Genomic DNA, 20603 nt, shown 5'->3' with positions numbered 1-20603 from the left:
TCTACACTAGACGCGATAAATCGACCCCCGATAGATCGATCACTACCCGCCGATCCGGGGGGAGTGAAGACCTGCCCTTAGCCTATGTAAAGTCATTGGGCTTGATAGGCATGTACCTGGGTAAAATTGAATGGCCTCTGAAGTCAGACTACATGATCTAAGGCCACTTCTGGCCTTAACCTCTGTGGAACTATAAATGATGTAGTTATTTAGTTAATTATGCCAGTGGAACAGCAGCAATTTAGACAATGGCCTTAGTTTGAGAAGTTATGCTGTCATACACCTAGTGGTGAATCAGGCCCCAGTGCTTTAGGAATATGCATGGCGACCATTAAACAAGACCATGACGACGACCATTCATGGTGCTGCCCAGACCTACTATTCATTCAGTCAGTCAGTACTCAGGCAGCTGAGTTTGCCTAGTTCTCAACCCAGTGTGTACACTGGGGCTTGGAAAGTTTCTCTTCAACTTGCATATGGAGCTGGGTAGGAAATGATTTTTGACAAAATTTCCCATTCCAGATCAGGCGAAAAAGTCAAATTTTAAAAAATGTTAGTGAGCCGACACTGAAAAAAACAGCAATCAGATTGGGACCATTTCGTTTTGCTGTCAAAACAATTTGTTTTGATAACTTAAAAAAAAAACGTTTTTTAAACTATAAATTAGTTACCTTCAATTTCTAAACTAAAAAAGTAGTTTAGACCCCCAAACCCAACCCTTTTTCATTTAGAAAATGTCAAAACTTTCCATCTAGGCAATTTTGAAGCTTTTTTTCTCAATTTCTCCAAAGAGGAAATTCATCAGAATTGACCTTTCCCCACAGACCATTTTGGGTTTGACAAACTGGCATTTCCGGATGAAAAAACAATTAGTTGAAAAATTCCCCGTCAGCGCTACTTCCGTGTTATTGGGCTCATTTTCCATTGAAGGAGACTGTGAAAAAAGGAGCAGAGGGGGGAAAAACTAAACAAAAATAGGATGAAAAATGGCAGGCATTATTCTATCCTATTGAGGTTCTTACACCGTGCCCCTCACCGTGGTATCTGAACACAACGTGTTTGGGAGCGCTCTAGAAGAGCACATCTTACTTTGACACAGGCTCTTCTCTGTTGGCTATTGTGATTGGAGAGCCGCAACCGTGAACTTTCTCTTCCCCTCCTTGTAACATTTTGGAGTTTCTAGAGCGGTTGGCTGACCCGGCATCTCCCAATCCTTGTGCTCAGGGAATGCAAAGACTGGGAGTGTGTGTATGAGCACAAAGAAGTTTGAGAACCTCTCATACTCTCTCCCCTCATGTGCACACCGCGGGCCCTAAATCTAATAACATCCACTGATGTCAAACTTCCATTGACTTCAATGGGTGTTGGCTCACGTCCCTATAGTGGGCCAGGCACAAGCTACTCCGACACATTGAAGTCCTAGAAAGCCCAATGACTGGATCCTTCCTGCTTGTTGAGCCTTTTTAACTTTCTATTTATTTTCCTGTTATCGCCCCGGGAGCTGCTGAAATGACACAAATGCAGCTGGCTCTGGCTAGCTTTGTAGGAAATAGCTGAAGTAGCTTGATATTTACATAACCTACTCTGGAGTGTGAAGGAGTTTCCTGCACAAAGGAGCAGCCTGTTACACCTATTAACCAGAATTAAAAATCTGAAACAATGGCCAGTGCCTTCCACGTACTCAGGTTCTGCCTGGAATAGTACAGAGAAGCTTGGATATGGTGACTACGGTCACAGCATTTCCAATGGGCTATTGTATTTTTATGACCTTTTTATGCTATCAAAGCTGTTGGTTCCATCTTAGTCATAGTCATTTGTAACGTGGTTAGTTAGTGATTCACCACTGTGTTACTCTAATTTTATGCCAAGGTAACACCACTGAGAATAACCCTGGTTCTGGAACGTAAGGCATGTCTACACAGTATGGCAGTGAGGACTACAGTGGTGGGATTTCTAAAGTGCATTAACATACTGGACACTAGTTGGGCTCTGTAGACCCTGCTGGTATGCACTAAATGTTCACTAGTGCTCTTTAACGTAATATTGTTTGAAAAGGAATGACATTAAAGAGTGCTAGGGAATGTTTAGTGCACACCAGCAGGGTTTAGGTGGAGCAATTAGTGCCCAATAGGTTAGTGTGTGTGAGAAATCACACTCCTGTAGCGCACATTACTGCACCATGTTGACAAGCCCCCAAGCTCCCATGGAGTAAAAGTGCAGGAGTTTAAAAGGCAATGTTTTTGTGTGAAGACCATTATCTTGGCCATCACACCATTGATTGATCCAGGCACCTCCAGAGCTAAAAGCATGACCTGCTTCAGCTGTACCTGGGGCTATACCAATTCATGTCCTCTGTGGATTGGGGACCTCTAACACACGCTCACCAGTGGGTTACATTTGCTCTTTGTAAAGGGTTTGAGTCAGCAGAGTCCTTGGGCTCTGAATGGAGCAAGCCAATGACATTACTCTGTTGTAAGACTGGAATAACATAGTAATGACCCCAAACTGCTCATCTCACTTATGTGGGGCTCGATCCTCCACTGGTGTAAAGGGATATCACTCCATTCAGGCTGCCTGCTGCTAAAACTGGTGCAACTCCACCTGTGTTAGTGATATTGGGAGCTCTAGCGCAGACATCTGGCTGTAGGCACTACTTAAAGCCCGGTGGCAATGAGACTGGCTCTGAGCAGGGTTAACAATCATGGTGCTTAAAACAGTTCTGGGAGCCAGTCGTCCATCAACACTAGGGGTCCTAGCATTGCCCATCACTTTGACCATCGCACCCCCCTCTTTGCATCCCTCCACTGGCTCCCCATCCTCCAGCACATCAAACATAAGCTGCCTGTCTTCTTTCTAAGCCCCCTCATGACTGGGGCTCTACCAAATTCATGGCTGCAAAAAATGGACTGTGAAATCTGGTCTCCCTCGTGAAATCTGGTGTTTTGGGAGCTTTTACCCTATATACTATGAGGTAAAGTATACAAAAGTACTAGGGCCGTCAAGCGATTAAAAAACTTAATCGTGATTAATCGCAGTTTTAATCCCACTGTTAAACAATATTCGAATACCATTTATTTAAATATTTTGGGGTTTTCTATATTTTCAAATATAGGGTCAGGGCTGGGGGCTCCAGCCCCCCTCGGGGCGCAGGTCTCCAGCCGCTCTCGAGGTTTAGGGCATGGGGCTCCAGCCCCCCCCGCCACCGGGGAAGCTGAGGACTGGGGCTGCTCCAGAGCCATCTGCCATCTCCAGAGCTGCAGGGCTGGGGCTTCAGTCCCCTCCCGCCCCCGCTGCCAATGCCTCCTGCCAGGGCCGGCTCCAGGGTTTTGGCCGCCCCAAGCAGCCAAAAAAAAAAAAAAAAAAAAGCCGTGATCGCGATCTGCGGCGGCAATTTGGTGGAAGGTCCTTCGCTCCGAGCAGGAGTGAGGGACCGTCCACAGAATTGCCGCCGAACAGCTGGACCTGCTGCCCCTCTCCGGAGGGGCCGCCCCAAGCACCTGCTTGCCAAGCTGGTGCCTGGAGCCGGCCCTGCCTCCTGCCCCACCATTCATTTTTATTTCAGTTAATCTCAGGTGTTAACTGCAATTAATTGACAGCCCTAAAAAAGTACACAGCGTTTCTCAAACTCGGGGTCCCAACCCAAAAGGGGGACACAAGCCTATTGTGGGGGAGTGGTATTGGTACCCTTACTTCTGCCCTGCCTTCAGAGCTGCGCAGCCAGAAAGTGGCAGCGGCTGGCCGGGTGCTCAGCTCTGAAGAAGTAAGGGTGGTATCATGGGAGAGGGGCCATCACTTTTTGGGGGACAGCCTGAAATATTTTCCAAGGGGATCCCAGCAAAAAAAAAAAAAAAAATTGAGAACCCTGATTCAGCAGACTCCCTTATCCAGGGCGACTTACAAACGTAACCCTAGTAATAACATGCTGTATATATATTGTACGTCACATCTGCGAAATTTGCTATTTATGTCATGACTAACTCATGAAAAATGTGTGATTTCTCTGCCACTTAAGTAGCAACCAACTCATGACCTAGCCCCACCCTAGTTATCATCTCTTATTCACTACTGAGCAGTCGGCTCCCGTCTCCAATCGGCCCATGATGCCGGCCTCCCCTATCCACTTGTAGAATTTTCAGCCAAACTCCATTGTGCTTTCTCCCAGGCTGCCCTTCACGCGCCGTGTAAACATTGCAGAGCTGGTGCAGTCTCCTCCTCCAAAACCCTCTTTAAAATTCTCCTTTGCTGGGAATCCTCTAAAAACTTGACACCAGTCAGGCTGCTGCTGTGTTGAGACACAGCCTCTCTCGCTGACCAAGAGTGTCCAATTGTTTCCTTGTCCCCCATGGGTCACCATCTGTTGTATCTTGTCTTATACTTAGATTGTAATGTCCTTGGATCAGGGACTGTCTTCTTCTTCAGTGTTAGTACAGCACATAGTACAATGGGACTGGGGCTCCTACATGCTACGGTAATAATGATCATTAGGGCTACATTTTAGTTATGGGTATTTTTAGTAAAAGTCACGGACAGGTCATGGGCAGTAAACAAAAATTCATGGCCCGTGACCTATCCATGACTTGTACTATATACCACTGACTAAATCTCGGGGACGGGGATGGCCCAGGGGTGCTGCGGATGCTCGGGAGGAGCAACCCAGGGGTGCTGCAGGTGCTGAGGGGGCAGCCCAGGATCCCTGCTGGTGCTGTGGGGGTGGGTGGTGGCATGCAGCCTGGGACCCCCGCTGGTGCTGGGAGGGGGGAGCGTTGGTGGGGCTGGCAGGCTCCCTACCTGTCTCCGCGCCTCCCCGGAAGGGGTGACATCCTCCTCCCTCAGCTGCTAGGCAGAGGCATGGCCAGGCAGCTGTGCACGCTGCCTCCGCCAAGAGCGCCAGCTCCGCAGCTCCCATTGGCCACGGTTCCCAGGCAGAGCTGTCTGGCCATGCCTCTGTCTAGGAGCTGAGGGAAAGGGGATGTTGCCATTTCTGGGGAGCCCCCTGAGGTAAGCACCACCCAGAGCCCACCTCACCCTGTCCTGTGCCCCAATCCCCTGCACCCTCCCACACCCAAACTCCTGCTGCTGCTCCTGGGTGAGTGGGGACGGGGGCAGCGCGGTGGCCCAAGACTGGCACAGTAGCGGCTGGTGCGACTATCTCAGGGGCTGCCTGAGCTGCTCAGGCAACCACCGGACCAGGTGCACCGGCCACTGCAGAAGTCACGGAGGTCATACAAAGTCACAGAATCCGTGATTTCCGTGACAAACTCACAGCCTTATTGATAATTAATAATAGCTAACACAGGTGGAGCTCAGCCAGTGTCACCAAGAGTGGGACATTGTTGATACATTTCCCTAATAATGATTCTTTCCTCTATTACAGATGCAAAGGCTCCACAGTGAGATCAGGACCGTGGCATGTTAGGTACTGTAAAAACACACAGTAAGAGACAGTCCCTTCCCCAAAGAGCTAAGACAGGGACGGACGAGAAAGAAAGCATTATTGGCCCCATTTCACAGATGGGGAACTGAGACACACAGGGATTTGTGACTTGCCCAAGGTCACCCAGGAAGGCTGTGGTAGAGCCAGGAATGAATCCAAGTCTCTGGCATCATAGTCCAATGGCTTAACCACAGGACCCTCCTTTGCCTCGGAAGGACATGTACGCCAATTTCAGAAGCAAGGTAGAGCTGAATGAAGAGCCTGTAATAAAGCACGTAGACAAGCTTTGTGAAAGATTATTATTGTATTTAGTACCATAAGAATGAGTTAAAGCAGGAACGTCAATGAAGCCTTTCCTTTCTATTTTAACAATGGGAGGAAGCTCTGCTTTAACCTCAGAATTTCCTAGGATACTAAATTGGACACTAGAATTCCACTCTATAAACTTCTCTGGCAGGTGTTTTAAGATAAGTGCTTTGCAGTAATATTTAAATGGGGATCAGTGGAGCTCAGACATTGCTGGGCTACAGCAAACCCAACGTGCCACAAGATCTTCTCTGGTCTTGAAGCTCTGGATATGTTCGAGTGGTTAAGCAGGAGAATTGTCCCTCCCTGAACAGAGAAATTTTAGCACCAGGGGCAGATTGGGAAGTAAGATCTGTTCCTGGCACTTGCCTTGCACCCCTACCGCCTTCCATAAGCCACTTATAAGCTGATTGACAGGTCTGGCAACAACGTCTGCAACTAGAAAAATTAGGCAAAACCATCCAGCTAACCAGAGGTTCTGTGGAGAAGGTACTTATACAACCCTCCCCAGCAAAGGAACAGAGCACCTCCCAAACAGGAATTCATTTATCTTCCCACCACCAGCTATGTGTGGCAGGGAGGAAACTTTAGTGTGGTTTCACAGAGAGAGAGCTGAGCCAAAGAAAGGGGAAGTGACGTGCCCAAGGGCACCCAGGAGTTCTGTGGCAGAGGCAAAAATGGAACTTGGCTCTCCTGAGTCACAGCTCAGGGCTTTCATCACAAACCCATCCACTGACTGGTCTGGTGCAGCTGCACTAGTGACAGAAGAGAGGACAGGAGGTCCTCCCCATCTGCATCCACCATGTTGTACGTTGCCAATTTGGGTGCAGCACGCAGGGATGTGGAGCTAGTTGGTGCTTCTGGCAGTGGTTACCAGCTCAGAGGGGTGTACTAGCTCAGGGGCCCTTGTTCTTTCCTGCACATCAGCTGGGAGCTGCAAGGATGCAGTGGGGGGACTGCACTTTTTGAAAGGTATAGCAGGACCTGCTTCCCCTCCACTTCCCCAGGGCCCCGGAGAGTGCATCCCTCTAGTGCCGTGATTGGGACATGATTTAGCACAAAGGTGTTCGCAAAAAGAGCAGACATCTTCCTGAAGTTCTTCCCCCCCACACCTGACAGTTCCAGTTACTGCCCGGTGGGACATGAAAGCTCAGAGCTGTTGTGTCAGAGCTGGCATTAGTCGCCTCTGTGGGGAGCTAGGTTAGCAGAAGGAAAGACACAGGGTCTTGTGGTGAAGTCCTAGGTGGGGTCTCAGGGCACTTATCTTCAATTCCCAGCTTCACCACAGCCTCCCTGCGGGACCATGGCCAGGTAACCTACTCTCTCAGTGTCCCTCACTTCCCCATCCGTAATGGGAGCACTGGTACATCCCCACCTCACAGGGTGTGCCGGGAGGATAATCCCTCAATGTTTGGACGCTCACATGCTGTGATGCTGCAGGGGCCATATAAGCACCTGACTGACAGGAACTCAATGCGCTACAGCTTCCGTGCCACAGAACTGAGCTGGAAAATGCTGAGAACTGCCAGCTCCAGGTGACGTTTGAGCTCCACCTAACAGGAACATTCATTAATATGCTAAAGTGAAATAGAGAAGCAACAAGCTGAGCCTGGGAGTGGAAGAAACCACTTCTCCTTATTCAACAGCGGGCCAGCACGATTCTGGGATCTATCCCTCCGGCTGGTAAGATGGTGGCTGTGATGGGCCAGGGAAAGGCTTCGAGGAGGAATTTGTTACAGACGTTGGCAGGCCAGCTGTAGCTCAAACAGAAGTGATGGGCTTGATGCAGAGATAACCGGGTAAGGTTCTATTGCCTGTGCTGTACAGAAGGTCACTCTAGATGATCATAATGTAGGGTGACCAGATGCCCTGACTTTATAGGGACAGTCCCGATATTTGGGGCTTTGTCTTACATAGGCACCTATTACCCGCCACCCCCGTCCTGATTTTTCACACTTGCTGTCTGGTCACCCTATCATAATGGGCCCTTATGGTCTTAAATCTAAATGCTGAGGTCTCCTAAGGCCAAGGAACTACCTTTGATCATTTTAAATTTTGCATTGCAAAGAGAAATATGGTTCTAGATACTGGTGTGGCTTTGATTGAAATGATTCACATCCATGTTCCCTCACTACAATCCCCCTTAGTCACAGCATGCCAGAGATGTCAGCCACAGGCCGCAATGCTGGGGCAGCTTTTCTCGCTCTAGGTGAATGGGTTAAAGAGTGCAGAGACTCTAGTAAAGCTTCAGGCTTTTAACAATCAGAGGAAGCTCTGCCTTGTTTGAGGAATTTCCCACGCCTCTAGTTCAGACATTAGAAAACTGCTGGTTTCAGCTAGGAGGAGGGATGTTTAAATAACAAGATAAAACAATAAGCAAATGAAAGGGGACCAGAGTAAACATATTTAGTTACAGCTCAGCCATTTCAAGAAGGGGATTTTATTTGTTATCAAAATCAAAGGAGCCAAGCTCAGGGGATAAGATCTGGGGAAGTTTGATAACAACAAGTGCCAGATTCACAGTAAGTTGTACTCCTAGGACCAGGTCCTCTGCTAAATCAGCTTTGCTCCATCCACTTCAATGGAGCTTCATTGATTTGCACCAGCCGATGATCTGGCCCTAATTTCTTCATGTCACTTTTCATTCAAGGGCTTGGTACAAAACATTGCAAGATAATGAAAGTGAACAAAATGTTGAAAAAGTTTCTTGGTAAGCAGGAAATCTGTGGATTGAAAAAGGCACCTTCTAGGGTATAATAGCAACAGGTAACTAGTGAGAAAAAGAAACTCTAGCCTTCCACAAATTAATACTGATCTCCTTTATAGTTCTGACCCATTGCTTTCCCATAGTTACAGACTTGTTTCACCGGATTAAATGATGATAAAAACAGAATTCATAATAATATTTTGCAGTTATATAGCACCTTTCTTCCCAAAATTCAAACGCTCTTTACAAACATACCTGAACATTATTCTCTCACTGGTGGGGAAACTGAGGCACAGAGGTGATGCGACATGCCCAGGATCACATAACAGCACAGTAGCAGAACCAGGAATAAAAACCATGTCTTTTGACTCTCAGTCCCCTGGGCTAATCACTAGATAATGCTGCCACATAAATGTAATCACGCTTGGAGGGTTTAGTCTTTGCTGAATCAATGCTTACATGAGACTACAGTGTTGGAGTCAGGATCATCAGATCCTTGCACAAGGTGCATGTCAAAGGAAGGTGATCTACCCTGAAAGCATCTGTGCTTTCCCAATGACTCACAACTTGACACTGATGACAAGCCAACACACAGGTAACGGCTGCTTTGCCAGGATACAAATTAATGGCAGATAAATGAGTTACTAAAAACCCAGAGAGGGTAGAAAAAGTGATGGAAAATAAAGATAACTGTGAAACCCAAAGGAAATCTCATGCTAAAGTCTCCTGTGCTGCATTTTGTATCCAAGGTCCTTCTCCTTAAAAACCCTGCTTGGTCTAATGTGAAAGTGACAGAGCCAGACTGAAGGAGATCATGTTTAAAATAAATGATTATGGCATAATCTGAATGGAATATGTCACATTTATCTACACTGCAAACCCCAGCCAGAGGAGAGATTTAGCAGGGGGAACATTATTTTGTCATCACCAGGCTGAACAATCAAGTTCTTTTTATAGTTCTTGCAGTTTCTCAGAGGTTGATAAGTAACTGTAGGCAACATGTTTAATTTTGTTTCCTACATAAAACCAGTGCCTCCTTAATACAGCACCTCCTATCACCTCCATCTCTGATGCACTGAATTTTATCTAGCTTAGACATAGTCGCAGTTAAAACCTACCCAAAAAGATGTAGCAGAAGGTTACATAGTGTAGTTCCCACTTCCACAAGCTGAAAATATCATGCTGGAAGCGGTCATCTTAGCACCTTAAAATGAAACATTTCTTATGGCAGTTATGCTAATGTAAATCTGCACAGGGTCCATGGACTCTGACTGAGTTATTCTAGGTTTGCACCATGAGCTTAGAGTCAGGCCCTGAAAACTTTCCTGACCAAATGATTTCACAGCATGAGGGGGAATGGCTGTTGTTACAGTCAACATGCGTAGTCCTTACCTGAAGGAAAGCAAATGCCAGGCTCCTCTGAGCGGTCTTTCTCCTGCAATGGGTAGGGCGCTTCCTGGCCAAGTGTGAGCTTCAGTCTCAATCTCTGTCCTTTGTTTTCCCATGGAATCCTCTACAGCTCAGTGACATCAGGAAGACACACCTGTTTTTCACCCTTTGGGAAAAATAGTAGAACAGCCTGAGAGCAATTTTCAGAGACACACACAGAGCGAGAAAGCGACTTTGGATTTAAGTGAACAAACCAAACTAACATCCAACAAAGATCCCAACTTCCCCTTTCTGTGGCTAATGAGGATCTATCCCATCATTCATATTTCAGGGTGGAACTCCAGTAAATACCACACGGGACTGACTGGCTCTTTGCCATATAGGCAGGGCCGATTTTCCCCACTGTCTCAGTTCTCACGGTGTCTAGAGAGCAGAAGTGTGTTGCCTTCTCCTGCTGCTGGTCTGAAATACTAAGCTGGCATTTAGCCAGGAGAGAGGGAGGAAGCCCAGGGAAATGTAAAAGTGAAAACCTTTTCCATGGGATTTCCTGTGCTTGAGGAAAAGTGAGGCTGTGTCGGGGGGGGGGGGGGGGGTGGGGCGCAGTTCCCCATGGAAGTGATGGAGAATTTAATTTCAACACAAGGCAAACACTATTTCACCTGTGGCTTCATTTTTTGATAGTTTGTGGTGCTGAAATAGAAAAGGCGACTGGCTTAGGAGACAAAGTCCCGTTGTCAGATGTGACCTGGACTCTTTTTTTTTTTTTGGGGGGGGGGGGGGGGCTCGATCCCCAAAGGAGACCTAGACTCAGTGTTGCAACACCAAATGTTCGAGCACCCTGCTGCCTCGTGGAATGCCCAGCTCCCAGGGTGGGCACCCCCTAGAATGCCAGGGCAGAGATAGACACCTGTGAGCAGGAGAGGGCAAGTCGCGTAATTCCCACCCTCTACTGAGATAGGTGCCCAGCTATCAGTCCGGGGCAGATGCCTCCCTCCACCCAGGTTTCACAGCTGGTAACCCCAGCCTGGAGGCAAGCGCCTAAGTCAGGTCAGCTCTTTAGTCACTAGTGGTGACCTGCTTATATCCAAAATCCCAGTGGTTGAACACTCACCCACGATGCGGGAGACCTGGGCTCAAATCCCTACTCTATCTGATATGCAGTAGGGACTTGAACCAAGCTCTCCTGCTTCCTAAGTAACCACCAGGCTGTAAACTATTCTGGACTGGGGAGGTAAGAGAAGCTCTCAAACTTTCCTGTTGAAGCTGTTCTACTCTCTTAACAGATCAAGAGGAACCGATCACAGAACTACAAAATAATGGTAGCTTAGGTACAAGTGATCATAACTTGATCACATTTATAATTTGCAAACAGAATAAAGTCCAGACCAGCTCTATAGATACACATGGTGCTTTAATAGGGCCAATTGCACAAAGCTGAAAACAATTATAAGCCAAATCAGCTGGGAGGAAGAATATAATCAGAAAAATGTGAATGATAATTGGGAATCATTTAAGAACACTTTACTAGATTCTCCAAAAGCCACATTCAAGGAAGAAGGCTGTACTAGCTTAAAAATAAATGACCTGGTTTAGAGGGGAAGTGAAAGCATAAGAACATAAGAACATAAGAACATAAGAATGGCCCTACTGGGTCAGACCAAAGGTCCATCTAGCCCAGTATCCTGTCTTCCGACAGTGGCCAGTGCCAGGTGCCCCAGAGGGAATGAATAGAACAGGTAATCATCAAGTGATCCATCCCCTGTCACTCATTTCCAGCTTCTGGCAAACAGAGGCTAAGGACACCATTCCTGCCCAGCCTGGCTAATAGCCATTGATGGACCTATCCTCCATTAATTTATATACTTCTTTTTTGAACTCTGTTATTGGCTTGGCCTTCACAACATCCTCTGGCAAGGAGTTCCACAGCTTGACTGTGCGTTGTGTGAAGAAATACTTCCCTTTATTTGTTTTAAGCCTTCTGCCTATTAATTTCATTTGGTGACACCTAGTTCTTGTGTTTTGAGAAGTAGTAAATAACACTTTATCTACTTTCTCTACATGAGTCATGATTTTATAGACCTCAATCATATCTCCCTTTAGCCGTATCTTTTCCAACCTGAAAAGTCCCAGCCTTATTAATCTTCCTTCATACGGAAGCCATTCAATACCCCTAATCATTTTTGCTGCCCTTTTCTGAACCTTTTCCAATTCGAATATATCTTTTTTGAAATGGGGCGACCACATCTGCATGCAGTATTCAAAATGTGGGCATACCATGGATTTATATAGAGGCAACATGATATTTTCTATCATATTGTCTATCCCTTTCTTCCCAGCATTCTGTTCGCTTTTTTGACTGCCACTACACATTGAGTGGATGTTTTCAGAGAACTATCCACAATGACTCCAAGATCTCATCCTTGAGTGGTAACTGCTAATTTAGACCCCATCATTTTATATGTATAGTTGGGATTATGCTTTCCAATGTGCATTACTTTGCATTTATCAACATTACATTTCACCCAGTTTTGAGAGATCCTTTTGTAGCTCTTCGCAGTCTGCCTGGGTCTTAATGATCTTTAGTAATTTTGCATCTGCAAATTTTGCCACCACACGGTTTACCCCTTTTTCCAGATCATTTGTGAATATGTTGAATAGGACTGGTCCCAGAACAGACCCCTGGGGACACCACTATTTACCTCTCTCCATTCTGAAAACTGACCATTTATACCTACCCTTTGTTTCCTATCTTTTAACCAGTTACAAATCAATGAGAGCACCTTCCCTCTTATCCCATGGCAGCTTACTTTGCATAAGAGCCTTTGGTGAGGGACCTTGTCAAAGGCTTTCTGAAAATCTAAGTATACTATGTCCACTGGATCCCCTTGGTCCACATGCCTGTTGACCCCACTCAAAGAATTCTAGTAGATTGGTGAGGCATGATTTTCCTTTACTAAAACCATGTTGACTCTTCCTCAACAAATTATGTTCATATATATATATATATATATATTTGACAATATTGTTCTTTATTATACTTTCAACCAGTTTGCCTGGTACTGAAGTCAGGCTTATAGGCCTGTAATTACCAGGATCACCTCTGGAGCCCTTTTTAAAAATTGGCATCACATTAGCTATCCTTCAGTCATCTGGTACAGAATCTGATTTAAATGATAGGTTACAGACTACAGTTAGTAGTTCTGCAATTTCACATTTGAGTTCCTTCAGAACTCTTGGATGAATACCATCTGGTCCTGGTAACTTATTGCTGGTTAATTTATCAATTTGTTCCAAAACCTCCTCTAATGATACCTCAATCTGGGACAGTTCCTCAGATCTGTCACCTAAAAAGAATGGCTCTGGTTTGGGAATCTCCCTCACATCCTCAGCCGTGAAGACCAATGCAAAGAATTCATTTAGTTTCTCCGCAATGGCCTTATCGTCCTTGAGTGCTCCTCGATCACCCAGTGGCCCCACTGGTTGTTTAGCAGGCTTCTGATGTGCTTAAAAAAAAATTGCTATTACTTTTTGAGTCTTTGGCTAACTGTTCCTCAAATTCCCTTTTGGCCTTCCTAATTGTATTTTTACCCATCACTTGCCAGTGTTTATGCTCCTTTCTATTTTCCTCACTAGGATTTAACTTCCACTTTTTAAAGGATGCCTTTTTGCCTCTCACTGCTTCTTTTACTTTGTTGTTTAGCCATGGTGGCTCTTTTTTGGTTCTCTTGCTATGTTTTTTTAATTTGGGGTATACATTTAAGTTGAGCCTCTATTATGGTGTCTGTAAAAATGTCCATGCAACTTGCAGAGATTTCACTTTTGGCGCTGTACCCTTTAATTTCTGTTTAACTAACCTCCTCATTTTTGTATTGTTCCCCTTTCCGAAATTAAATGCTACCGTGTTGGGCTGCTGTGGTGTTTTTTCTGCTACAGGGATATTAAATTTAATTATATTATGGTCACTATTACCAAGGCAGCTCTAAAAAAATAAAAACATAATATATAACAAATGGAAGAAAGGGGAAATTGATAGTGATAAATATAAATTAGCAGCTCAGCGTTGTAGAAATGTGATAAGTGAAGCAAAGGGCCACGATTTATGGCCAGAAGAGTCAAGGACAATAAGGAGGTTTTTTGAATGAGCTCTCCCCTGACATCTAGTGATGAGCGGGGGATTGGGAGGGGGAAGGAGAAAGACTTACATGAACACACCTGCTCTGCTGAGGTATCCAGCAAACACAGCTGTGTTGCCAAAGTGATCCATTTTGGCTGGTATTGGGTTACAAATCACTTTAGTTCTCAACACCAGGAGGAAAAGAGGCAACAGGCCAATTTTCAGCAATTTTAGAGCCTGACCCTGTGGAGATTGAGTGGCTGGAAGCACAGCAGCCGACGGTGAGGGCCACCACACAATCGCAAGCCTCTTGGCTGGAGGAGTTGGCAAGGACAGCTTCCTTCAATGACTTTGATCTCCTTGTAGACAGACCCACTAAGAACCTATATGCAGAAACTGTATCTGGGAGGAAGGGAACTCAGGAGAACACACTAACTGCTCACAGAACTTCTGCATCGAGCCATAACAAAAACAGCATCAGAGAAGCCAGGAGAAGGAACATCAGTCATTGCTACAATCCAGCAGCAGCATCCAGGATCCAAAAACTCTACTGGTCAAACCGCCCTAAGGCTATGAGAGAAATCCTTGACAGGCCCTCATCTTACTGCGCAATCCCATCTGAGAGACTATTCTCGTACTTCAAGGGTGTGTTTGACCGTGTAGCTCAGCACGACAAGCAGTGTCCAGGGTGCCTTCATCCTCTACCCCAGGTTGACTACGCAGGGGACCTGGAACAAGACTTTACATCACAGGAAGTAATGACCAGACTTACAAAGACAAAAAACACAGCCCCAAGAAAAGATGGCATTCGCTATAACTTCCTGAAAAAACAAGACCCGGGTTGCTTGGTGTTAATTTCAACAAATGCAAACAGTTCCACCATACTCCCAGCTCCTGGAAGAAGTCTATGATGGTGCTTGTTTACAAGAATGGGGAGGGTGACGACCCCAGCAACTGGAAACCCATCTCTCTCTCTGTTCCACAATGTACAAACTGTATGCTAGCTGCCCTGTGGCTAGGATCACAGACTGGTTGGTGATCAGCTCCATCCAGAAGGGCTTCATGTCATGTGAAGGATTCTATGAACCTTTTCATTATGTACCTGAATATTTGGATGCTAATCTCTAAATTGTATCATTAAATTTTTAATCTTATTTGGGTTATTGCCGATTACGTACTATATATATTGTATTTTAAACCAACCCTTGTACTTTTGGATAATTTAAGCACTATACCCAGGTGTACAGACACTTTTCCCCAGTGGTGATGAAGCTTCAGTACCGCTGAAGACACCCGAAGCGAGTGAAGGTCCCGCCGCCGAAGTGCCGCCGAAGACCCGGAGCGCTGCCCCGTCACTAAAAGCACCGCAGCGGGTGGTGCCTTCTTTTATTTATTTTTTTTTGCTCCCGGGGGAGTAAAATTAAAAAGGCGCCACTTGTGCTCGGTGGGGGAGCGGCCACTTCCCTGCTCCCTCCCTAGCTATGCTACTGCTCTCTCCTTAACCTGTGTATTATATAATTTCAACATTAGCTTTAATAAAATTTTTAAATGTAAATGTTGGGGTAACATAGGCACTGACTCTGTGGGTGCTCCAGGGCTGGAACACCCATGGAAAAAAATTAGCGGGTGCTTAGCACCCACCGTCAAGCTCCCCTCCTTCCCCCCCCAGCTCCTCCCACCTGCCGGCAGCCCTGCCGATCAACTCCACCCCATCCTTCCCAGCACCTCCCATACACCATGGATCAGTTGCTCTGCAGCATGCAGGAGGCGCTGGAAAGAAGGGGGAGGAGCGTAGGGTGACCATATGTGCTGCTTTGGGCATGACAGTCCCTTTTTTAAGCCCTATCCCGGCCATCCAGACTTTTTTGGCAGTCGGCAAGAGCAAACGGGACAAATCCCCACTTTTGCCAAAAAAGTGGTGTGTGGTTTGGAGGAATGTGCAGGCAGGCGAGTCGTGATGCCAGCCCCGTGCAGGGGAGGTGGCAGGGCTCACGTGGGGGGCAGGCAGGGCTCAGTCAAGTGGCTCAGACCAGCCCTTCAAGGGGCCCGTATGAACGGCTCAAGCCAGCCCCACGCGGTGTCCCATTATCCTTTGGGAAATATGGTCACCCTAGAGGAACGGGGATGGGGTGCACTTGGGGGAGGAGGTGGAGCGGGGGCGGGAAGAAGTGGGGCAGGAATGGGGGCTTGGGGGGAGAGGTGGAGTGGGGAGAGGTCCTGGGGCTGAGCGGGTGTTGAGCACCCCCGGGGCAAGTTGGAAGCCAGTGACTGTGAGGGGTACTGAAATGTTGTTACCCTTATTGTCTGAGTAAAGGGCAGCAGGACTGTACTTAGTCACCCTCAACTGAACTAAACTTGGTAAGCAGAGGATTTGGATGCCAGATCCCAGTGGAGGAGAGAGGGGGTGGGGGAGAGCTGGCTGTATTTTAAAGGTTTCAGAGTAGCAGCCGTGTTAGTCTGTATCCGCAAAAAGAAGAACAGGAGTACTTGTGGCACCTTAGAGACTAACAAATTAAATTTGTTAGTCTCTAAGGTGCCACAAGTACTCCTGTTCTGTATTTTAAAGAATCCTTATTGAGATAGCAGGAACAAACCATCCCGATGTGTAGAAAGAATAGTAAATATGGCAGGCGACCAGCCTGGCTTAACAGTGAAATCCTTGCTGATCTTAAACACAAAAAAGCAGCTTAGAAGAAGTGGAAGCTTGGAAAAAATGACCAGGAAAGAGTATAAAAATATTGCTCAGGCATGCAGGAGTGAAATCAGGAAGGCCAAATAACACTTGGAGTTGCAGCTAGCAAGGGATGTTAAGAGTAACAAGAAGGGTTTCTACAGGTAGTTAGCAACAAGAAGAAGGTCAGGGAAAGTGTGGGCCCCTTACTGAATGGGGGAGGCAACCTAGTGACAGAGGATGTGGAAAAAGCTAATGTACTCAATGCTTTTTTTGCCTCTGTCTTCACGAACAAGGTCAGCTCCCAGACTGCTGCACTGGGCAGCACAGCATGGGGAGGAGGTAACCAGCCGTCTGTGGAGAAAGAAGTGGTTCAGGACTATTTAGAAAAGCTGGACGAGCACAAGTCCATAGGGCCGGATGCACTGCATCCGAGGGTGTTAAAGGAGTTGGCGGATGTGATTGCAGAGCCATTGGGCATTATTTTTGAAAACTCATGGCGATCGGGGGAGGTCCCGGATGACTGGAAAAAGGCTAACGTAGTGCCCATCTTTAAAAAAGGGAAGAAGGAGAATCCGGGGAATTACAGGCCAGTCAGCCTCACCTCAGTCCCTTGAAACACCATGGAGCAGGTCCTCAAGGAATCAATTTTGAAGTACTTCAAGGAGAGGAAAGTGATCAGGAACAGTCAGCATGGATTCACCAAGGGCAAGTCATGCCTGACTAACCTAATTGCCTTCTATGATGAGATAACTGGCTCTGTGGATGAGGGGAAAGAAGTGGACATGTTATTCCTTGACTTTAGCAAAGCTTTTGATACGGTCTCCCAGAGTATTCTTGCCAACAAAATCACCACTGATAAAGTTTGCAGATGACACAAAAAGTGTGGGGTGCTGATACATAATGAAGAGGAAATGTCACAGTTTCAAAGTGATCTGTATTGCTTGCTAAACTTGACACAAACAAACAATATACATTTTAGTATGGTTAAATGTATACATCTAGGAATAAAGAATGTAGTTCATACATACAGGACGGGGAACTCTATCTTGGGGAGCAGTGACTCTGACAAAGATTTGGGAGACATGGTGGACAATCAGCTGAACATGAGCTCCCAGTTTGATGCTGTGGCCAAAAGAGCTAATGCGATCCTTGGATGCATAACAGGAAATCTCAAGTAGGGAGGTTATTTTACCTTTATATTTGGCACTGGTGTGACCATTGCTGGAATACTATGTCCAGTTCTGGTGCCCAAAATTAAAGAAAGACACTGATAAATTGCAGCGGGTTCAGAGAAGAGCCATGAGAATGATTAGAAAACATGCCTTATAGTGACAGATTCAAGGAGCTAAATCTATTTAGTTTAACAAAGAGAAGGTTAGGGGGTGACTTGGTTACAGTTGATAAGTATCTACATGGGGAACAAATATTTAATAATGGGCTCTTAGAAGAGAAAGGTCTAACACCATGCAGTGCCTGGAAGGTGAAGCGAGACAAATTCAGACAGGAAATAAGGTGTAAATTTTTAACAGTGAGAATAATTAACCATTGGAACAATTTACCAAGGGTTGTGGTGGATTCTCCATCACTCACAACTTTTAGATCAAGATTGGATGTTTTGAAGATCTGCTCTGGGAATTATTCTGGGGCAGTTCTGTGGCCTGTGTTATACAGGAGATCAGACTAGACGATCACAATGGTCCCTTCTGGCCTTGAAATCTATGAATTGTGTATGAAATACTCAAATATTCATTGGGGCAGAGAGAGTATTAGAGTGATTCTATAGGTTTGTGGTTAAGGCACTCATCTGGGCAATCCCACATCTAGTCCCTGCTCTAATGAATACGAGGTAGGAGGAGGAGGAGCACCTGGTTTGGGAATTGTGCTGGGGCTAAGGTGAGTTACATGCCAACTAGTTCAGTGTTATCAGGACCTAGGTACCTTTGTGCATGCCCACAGGCAGAAATTTAGGGGACTTTACCGGTGGAAACATGAGCACCTACAGGATTACGCAGCAGTTGAGGGCCTTTTTGAGGATCTAAATTTTGGACTGAGGCAACTAAAGTGGCAATATGGGACCTAAATCCCTTTTTTGGATCTAGCCATTAGGATTCTAAATCCCATTGGCTTTCAGTGATTTAAGCATGTTTGAAAATGTTGCCCCTGGCAAAGGATGCCAAAACACTTTGCAAATATTTACTGGAGTACCTTCATCACTAAAATGCAGCCACATCTGGGCTGCAACACAGCTGTTAAACAGCACCCAGCAACACTCCAAGTTTCAAAAATGAAGTTTAATGCTAGGGCTAAGCAGCTGGACATCGCAGGAACTGCAAAGGTCCAAATATCTTCCTATTTGGCTAAACCTGAATAATCCCAGATATCTCAGTATCTGTGCTAATGCGCTTCATGTTGGTTTTGTGTGTGGGAGCCAAAAAAATAAACACAAGAGCTAGTCTTCTTCCAACATTTCTGCTATCCAAGAGCTGCAGTGCTGGGAGGATGCCCACCATTTGAGGAGGATGGGCACTTCTTTGAGCTGCCTGGGGAAAGGGCCCTGCCCTGCCTTCCTCCCCTGAAAACTTTTCTAATGATTAACTAACTTAATATGCGATTTCCTGCCTTCTAGAAGATCATGCTCCATATATTGTATCAACAACTTTTTAGGGGAACTCTGTCAATAGCTACCTACATAGCAGCGGTGCTGTGTGATGCTGTGGGACAGCTTCTCTCCTCCCGCTTTCCCCCCAAAATACAGCTCTAGCGGCATACAGGGGACATAAAGGTGCCACAGGAGGCTGGGGGAGAATTTCCAAAGTGTGAGAGCAGATGTAGAGAATGATATACAAGCATTACACTAATGGGCAGAGCCAGGTTTTGCAACCTGTGGTGGGGATGGATGTGTGTGTGTGTGTTAGGATTAGGGTTGCCAAACCTCCAGGATTGTCCTGGAATCTCCAGGAGTTAAAGATTAATCTTGAATTGAAGATCACATCATGTGATGAAGCCTCCAGGAATATGTCCAACCAAAATTGGCACCCTTAGTTAGGACATGAGGGAAAATGGGGCAGGACTCTGGGGAGATGGGGCAGATGCAGTAGGGATAGGCCATGAGGGGCAGGAGAACTAGGGCACAGGACAGGTGAAGGGCAGGAGGGTAATGCTTACTGGGTATCTCTTACAGCCTGGCCCAGGGAACCCCTCATCCTCGGGGGATAAGGCCGTTGTGGAGAAGATATCTTTCGCATCAGTCTTCACTGCAGAGGATGTGAGAGAGATTCCCACATCTGAGTCATTCTTTTTAGGTGGCAAATCTGAGGAACTGGCCCTGATTGCGGAGGTTTTGGAACAAACTGATAAATTAAACAGTAATAATTTACTAGGACCAGATGGTATTCACCCAAGAGTTCTGAAGGAACTCAAATGTGAAATTGCAGAACTACTAACTGTGGTATGTGACCTATCATTTAAATCAGCTTCTACAGCAGATGACTGGAAGGTAGCTAATGTAACAGCGATGATTAAAAAAGGCTCCACAATAGGGTTGCCAACTTTCTAATCGCGCAAAACCATACACCCCTGCCCCACCCCCGTCCCGCATCTTCCCCGAGGCCCGGCCCCTGCCCTGCCCCCTCTCTGAGGCCCCACTCCCCACTCACTCCATCCCCCCTCCCTCTGTCACTTGCTCTCCCCCCACCCTCACTCACTTTCACCGGGCTGGGGCAGGGGGTTGGGGTGCAGGAGAGGGGTGAGGTCTTCGGCTGGGGGTGCGGGCTCTCAGGTGGAGATGAGGGATTTGGGATGCAGGAGAGGGCTCCAATCTGGGGCAGGCAGTTGGGGTGGGGGGTGAGGGGTAAGGTCTCCAGCTGGGGGTATGGGCTCTGGGGTGGAGGAGGGGTCTCAGGGCTGGGGCAGGGTGTTGGAGTGTGGGTGGGGTGCGGCTCTGGGAGCGAGTTTGTGTACAGGAAGGGACTCTGGGCTG

General features: G+C 46.5%; 1 protein-coding gene across 5 annotated transcripts in view; it reads right to left on the bottom strand.

Annotated features, from left to right (window-relative positions):
• ADGRF5 (adhesion G protein-coupled receptor F5) overlaps positions 1-20603 on the bottom strand; it is an 87581-nt gene that overhangs the window by 61832 nt on the left and 5146 nt on the right. The window contains exons 1-2 of one of the 5 annotated variants that reach the window (XM_034766628.1): positions 10100-10296; positions 9840-10026 (exon numbers count right to left, since the gene is read on the bottom strand). In XM_034766628.1, the coding sequence (XP_034622519.1) occupies positions 9840-9952 (113 nt within the window). In that variant the 5' untranslated portion in view covers positions 9953-10026; positions 10100-10296. Of the gene's footprint in view, positions 1-9839; positions 10298-20603 lie in introns of those variants that run through there. The other 4 variants (XM_034766629.1, XM_034766630.1, XM_034766631.1 and 1 more) reach the window with 4 other exon arrangements.

Source organism: Trachemys scripta, chromosome 3, assembly GCF_013100865.1.
Source record: "Trachemys scripta elegans isolate TJP31775 chromosome 3, CAS_Tse_1.0, whole genome shotgun sequence".
NCBI lineage: Eukaryota > Metazoa > Chordata > Testudines > Emydidae > Trachemys > Trachemys scripta.
The sequence above is the reverse complement of the archived record's forward strand: the minus strand, read 5'-3'. Positions and strand labels throughout refer to the sequence as shown.